This window comes from Mirounga leonina, unplaced genomic scaffold (genome assembly GCF_011800145.1).
Source record: "Mirounga leonina isolate KUSES-001 unplaced genomic scaffold, KU_Mleo_1.0 Mir_200, whole genome shotgun sequence".
Taxonomy (NCBI): Eukaryota; Metazoa; Chordata; class Mammalia; order Carnivora; family Phocidae; genus Mirounga; species Mirounga leonina.
Genome location: NW_023270503.1, coordinates 2,479,874 through 2,485,293, shown reverse-complemented (window position 1 = coordinate 2,485,293; position 5,420 = coordinate 2,479,874). Strand labels below are relative to the sequence as shown.

At 52.2% G+C, this 5,420-nt stretch overlaps 1 protein-coding gene across 2 annotated transcripts; it reads right to left on the bottom strand.

Annotated features, from left to right (window-relative positions):
- Nucleotides 1–1,872: 1,872 nt before the first annotated feature.
- On the bottom strand, nt 1,873–5,018 carry CUNH17orf97 (chromosome unknown C17orf97 homolog). 2 transcript variants are annotated; one of them, XM_035027608.1, is made up of 2 exons: nt 4,543–5,018; nt 1,873–2,366 (listed from the first exon to the last, which is right to left on the bottom strand). In XM_035027608.1, the coding sequence occupies exons 1-2, from the start codon at nt 4,748–4,750 to the stop codon at nt 1,873–1,875; spliced, it is 702 nt and encodes a 233-aa protein (XP_034883499.1). In that variant the 5' UTR covers nt 4,751–5,018. The 2 variants fall into 2 exon arrangements, with proteins under 2 accessions (XP_034883499.1, XP_034883500.1); XM_035027609.1 differs by having other exon boundaries at nt 1,873–2,189.
- Nucleotides 5,019–5,420: the final 402 nt, after the last annotated feature.

The following is a 5,420-nucleotide window of genomic DNA, read 5'->3' as shown; positions in this document are numbered from 1 at the left end:
ATGGAAGACACCACTGCAAAGTGACCAAGGCATCCTGCGGCCTCAGACTCTCCCACACCCCACACCCCACACCCCCAGCGACTACGGTTGATCCAGAGGGCACGGGAGAGAGCAGCCCAGCCGCTCCACCCTCCGCTGTCTTTACCTCGAGCCCTGGGGCCTCAGGCAAGGTCCTGTGGCTGAGGGTGAACATATGTCCTGTCTCCTCTCTATGGGGACACACCAAAGCCCTTGTTCCTTTTTACTTGATTCTATCGGTGCCCCGCAACCTGGACAGCAGCCCAGGGAGGGCCATCCCTGTCTGCTTAGGGGTCCCTGCCAGAGGAGCCTGCTAACCCCCTCTCCGCCGGGGAGGACGGGGCTCTTCCAAAAGTCCTTTTGCTATATTTTGCCACAATACGATGGCCAGAATGTGACAACTCTGTAAGTGGCCATTTAAGGAAAGGTAAGAGGAGGGCTTCTCTGTCAGCTGGGGCTAGCAGGGACCGAGATGACCACTTCCGCTTCACTTTCAAAAAAGCATTCTGTAATGTTTTGTACTGGCTTTCAACTTCTTCCAAGTATAATTCCTTGGAAGGCAGGAACCTGATCTTAAACCTCCACTACGTCCCTCCTGGACCCTACACCGTGTTGCATAGAGACTACCCCATCCCCTGCACCTCCCAGTCTGCATCTTTGTGCCTGAGGAGGGCCTCTGGGCCAACCTGTTTGGCAGGCTGGAAATGCCAGGAAATTAACACCCCCAGGACCATCCCTCAGCCAATGCCTATGGGCAGTAGAAGGGCCCAGCTTCCTCACGCTCAGAGTACATAATCCTGACAGTGTTTCCCAGTGGGATTAAGCTCCAGTTAGCCAATATGGAAACTGGCTTGACCGTGTCCCTGGATTGGCTGTCTTCCCCTCCCTGTGCCTTCTCTACTGAGCTTTCCTTTGGTTCCCAAATAATCTATTTCCATTTGAGTCTTTGATTCAGGGTCTGCTTCTGGAGAACCCAAACTAACACAACACATTGGCTCCCACTCAATAAATATTGGTGCAAGGGAAGAATATTAATTTAGGACAAGTAGTATAGTAGGACCTTTTTAATGCTCCAGAACTTTGCTTAAAACGCTGTTTTAGGGGATTAGAGGAGGACTATATATATATATATTTTTTAATTGAAGTAAAATTGGTATGTAACACTACATAAGCTTCAGGTGTCCAACATCATAATTCAGTATTTGTACACGCTACAAAGTGATCACTGCACAAGTCCAGTTACCATCCATCACTGTACAATTGAGCCCCCTCACCTGTTTCCCCCACCCCCAACCCCTTTCCCCTCTGGCAACCACCAGTTTGCTCCCTGGGATGACCATATTTAGAAGAGAAGCAATACCTCTTTTGAGACTTCTCATAATTATCTCCCAGGGATGGAGTTCTGGAACTCAGTTATTTTGAAGACCACATAAGGGCAGGGAGTGTATGTAATTTAAAAAAAGGAAAAAAAGCCTCCGGGATATTTGGGGCATTTTCGTTGGGCCTAGAGAAGCATGCTGTGTGAGGAGTTTTACCCATTAAATTAGCTTAAGAGTTGGAATTGATATAATCTACACACTCTGTCTTTTAGAGGGGAAGATTACAGACATCTGTGATGAGAAATTAAATAACAAAGAGACGCCAAATTATCTAAGAAAAAAAAAATCCAGAAAGAGCTGTGTCCATTACATGGCTGTGCCCTCCCCGGGCCACGAAAGGCACCCTGGTGGAAGGAGAGGCGGGCCCCGTCGACACACCAGACATCTGCTTCCTTCAGGCGTTCTGATTTCCGTTTATTATTATTCTTCTGTGACACAGAAACTGGCAGTGCGGACTTGGCGTCGGGCTGGATTTTCACTCTGGCAGAGCGGCAGCCAGATCAGAGCGCAGCAGCCTGGGCGTGAGGCTTCCTTCCAAGCCGTGGCTGGGCCGGTCGGCTTTCGGCGCGGGCTGCCTGCCCTCAGTGCTGCTCTCTTTATCCGGGAGGTACGGCAGGTTCTCGGGGTTCTCCTGGCCACCCAGGTCAGAGTGGAAGCCCTTGAGGGCCAAAATCCGGTACCGCTTCCTCCGGTTCAGCTTGTATATGCGAATCCTTTCTCTTTCGGCCTCCGGGTCTGCGAGAATTCCGTCCCAACGCAGGCTTTCGTTGATCTGGTTGGAGAGGTTCTCTTCTATTTCAGCAAAATGGGGGAGACTTACAGTGGAGGAGTAAGGGGGGATGGGCCTGTTCTCACCTTTGTCCTGTTTGTGCTCTTGCCTGGGGCCATGATCTTTGCTGGGACTTAAGATGTGGTGAAAGGATGAGGACAGCTGCTGACACTTCAGGCCTGGACTCTGATGTTTATCTGCTGAGCAGACGAGCTCGGTTAGCAGGTGCGCTGCCCAAGTCCCCAAAGGTGTACGAGGTGGAGGCCCCTCCTGGCCTAGGGCTCAGAGAGCCAAGCCCACCAGCCTCCTACACACCCACCGGCTCTAGGCTTTTCCTCAAGTCATTTTGGAGAAGGAGGAACCATTTACAGAGCACGTACTAGAGGCCGGTCCTCTGGATAAAGGTTATCAACCCTGTTTTCCAGGTGAAGAAACTGAAACTCCAAAAGTCTACCTTACCAATATCACATAGTAAGTGGCAGGGGTCAGGATTCGAACACAGGCCTGGCTCCCGGTGCCCTGTTCCTATTCTTTCCACTGTGCGATTCATGCTCCATATCTCATCCAGGTACCTTCCAGTTTGAGGAGTCTATGACTCCACCCCTAGTCTGGACTTCTTTATGATGGGAGAAATGGAGTACAGCAGAAAAGCTTCCTAAATCTGATTGTGGAAACCAATATCATGCCAAGCCAGGAAGTACTTTTCTGCTGTGTGGCTTGTACTGAGTTGTTTTTTTCAATTAATAGCATTTCTGAATTATAGAGCCCTCATATAAAGTACTATAAGTTGTGGTTCTTTCATCGGCTCATCCTTCTACTTTTGGGGAGGCAGAAATCCCCCCTAAAAAAAGAGAAAATTAAAAAAGTCCTCTCTGGACATTTCTATGCCTTCCTATTCCTCCAATACTATTTGGTGTCCCCTGCTGACCATATGAATTACATGCCACTATAATTTCCAGAGTTAGGAAAGTAAGCCAAAAGGACAACAGGTTTCCTAATTTGGTTTTGCAGATACACATGGGGCTTTTTGACCTCAACTCCAGAATTTTTTCCTTGCCTTTCTATTAGGATTCCACCTGAAGAAGTCATTATAACCCTCCCATTGCTCCCTTTCCCAAACTACAAGCATGACACGAGGAAGACTGCCACTCCCTCTGCCTCCAGCTCGCCGGGGGTGCCAGCTCTGCACGCTACAGGCCAGGGCCCCGAAACCTGAACCAAGGACTACCCGTGCTGGAGGTGAGAGCCACCTCCCTGACAGTCAAAGCCCCAGAAGGGGACCACGCAAGTGACACTGGAAACGTAGCACTCACAGGCAGGTCCCTTCTATGTTACTGTTGCACACTCTCTCCATAAACTGGGTGCTCAGTGCCTTTGTCAAGAAATCTGGGGGGTTCTGGGAGAGGAACTTGGTGAGATATAGGCACTCTGTGGGATTAGGGCAGGTGTTGGTGTGTGTATGTACGTGAGGTGTCCATGGGAGAGACTGGAGTGAGAACCTGAGTGCATGTGTCCAGGCAGTGTTTGGCTGGTGGGGTTTAAGCACATGAGTGTGTAGCCGAGTACCCATACGTACGTGTAGCCTGGGAATGCGTGTGCTGGATGGGGTATCTGTGCTTTAGTTTTATTTGGTGGTTATAATGCTATAAGGGGCTGTTGTTGAGGGTGTTGGGGATTACAAGAGCATGTAGCAGTGACTGGTGTGATGGTGTGTGTGCAGTTGAGGGCTGGCCCTGGCGAATGGGGGGTGGCGGGAGACAGCCCGTGCAGGAAAGATACTTTCTATACATTTACAGGATGTCTGCGTAACATCGAGAGGGCAGGTGCCCCTAACGCATGGAGCAAAAGGCAAAAACCTGTGTTTCTGTGCCTGTTTGTCACCAGTGTCTTAGCATCTTAGGCTTGGGGAAGGTCTCTATGAAGATGAGGGAATCTCTGTAGGAGGCCTTGAAGTTTCAGTGGGGAAAGTGTGGTTATTTAAGATTCTGAGGTTTAGCTGAGGGATTAGGAAATTGAGAGGGTGTCCGTGCAAAGCTGAGCTGCTGTGTGGAGCTGGGAGGCTCTGCGGGAATAATGCTGGGGATGCTGGGGATCTCTGTGGGGTAGAGGGTCTCCATGGATGTTGAAAATTCTCTGTGCAGGATTTGGGGTCTCTGTGGACATGTATGGTTTTTATGGAGAGGGCTGGGTCTTCACTGTGTTGCGTTAAGTGGTACGTGTGGGGAGCGGGAGGACCTCTGGTTGGGACTGGCGAGTTTCTGCTTCTGGTGTGAAGTGGTTCCCAAGCAGATGGGGGTCTCTGAGGACTGGGGATGGGTGAGCTTGGGGAACTCTGGTACGGGGAGCTGAGGCTGCTGCGCTAGCTGCTCGTCTTACCGTCCCCCTTGCCGGACCCCTTGGTCGTCTTCTTCTTCTTTTTCTTCTTCACCTTCCGTTTGTTCGGTTCTGAGGCGCTGCCTGCGATGGGGGGCAGCTTGGCGCCCTGAAAGCCCGCAGTGCCACCCTCTCGCTCCTCCTCGTCGTCCTCGTCGTCCTCGCCCTCTTCGCCGTACCCCGACGCCCCCGCTCCACCGCGGCAGTCCATTCGCCCTCCGCGCCGCCACCCGCGTCAGGGACAGCCCAAGACCCCCGCCGCCGAGCCCGCGGCCGCAGGAGCTAAGCGCCGGGCCAGCGCCACGCGTCTCCATGGCGACCGCCGCACACCGCGCGTGCGCAATCCGGAAGCTGCCGCCCAGGGGCCTCCCGGGGATGTAGGTGTGCGCACGCGCCGTTCAGCCTGTGCGAGAACTTGGCACAGTCCGAGGCGCGTCGGGAGGAGTGAGTGGAGAGTTGCCAGAACTTGGCCTGTCACATACGTCCACATCTGTGCCTTTTAAAATGCTGTTGGTTGTCTCCCTCAATTTTTTATCTCCCGAGTTCCAGTCTCGTTCGTCTACCGTGGCCTTTCAAGCCCAACGCGTCTCAAACAAACTTGCTTCTCCGTGGTGCTCAGTGAACAAAATAGCTGGACAGGCGGAAACCTGGCGGCCCTCCTTCCCCGACACTCACCCAGGCCGGGACTCTGGCCATGCCTGGCACTTGAACTTCTTTTTTTTTTTTTAAGATTTTATTTATTTGAGACAGACAGAATGAGAGAGAGAGAGAGCACATGAGAGGGGGGAGGGTCAGAGGGAGAAGCAGGCTCCCTGCCGAGCAGGGAGCCCGATGCGGGACTCGATCCCGGGACTCCGGGATCATGACCTGAGCCGAAGGCA

What these genes read in the sequence shown, in the direction of transcription:
- CUNH17orf97 (XM_035027608.1), bottom strand. Translation starts at nt 4,750, where the DNA reads ATGGACTGCCGCGGTGGAGCGGGGGCGTCGGGGTACGGCGAAGAGGGC. An exon ending in GGGGTCCGGCAAGGGGGACG is followed by an intron (nt 2,367 to 4,542) that starts GTAAGACGAGCA and finishes TCGTCTGCTCAG; the next exon opens with CAGATAAACATCAGAGTCCA.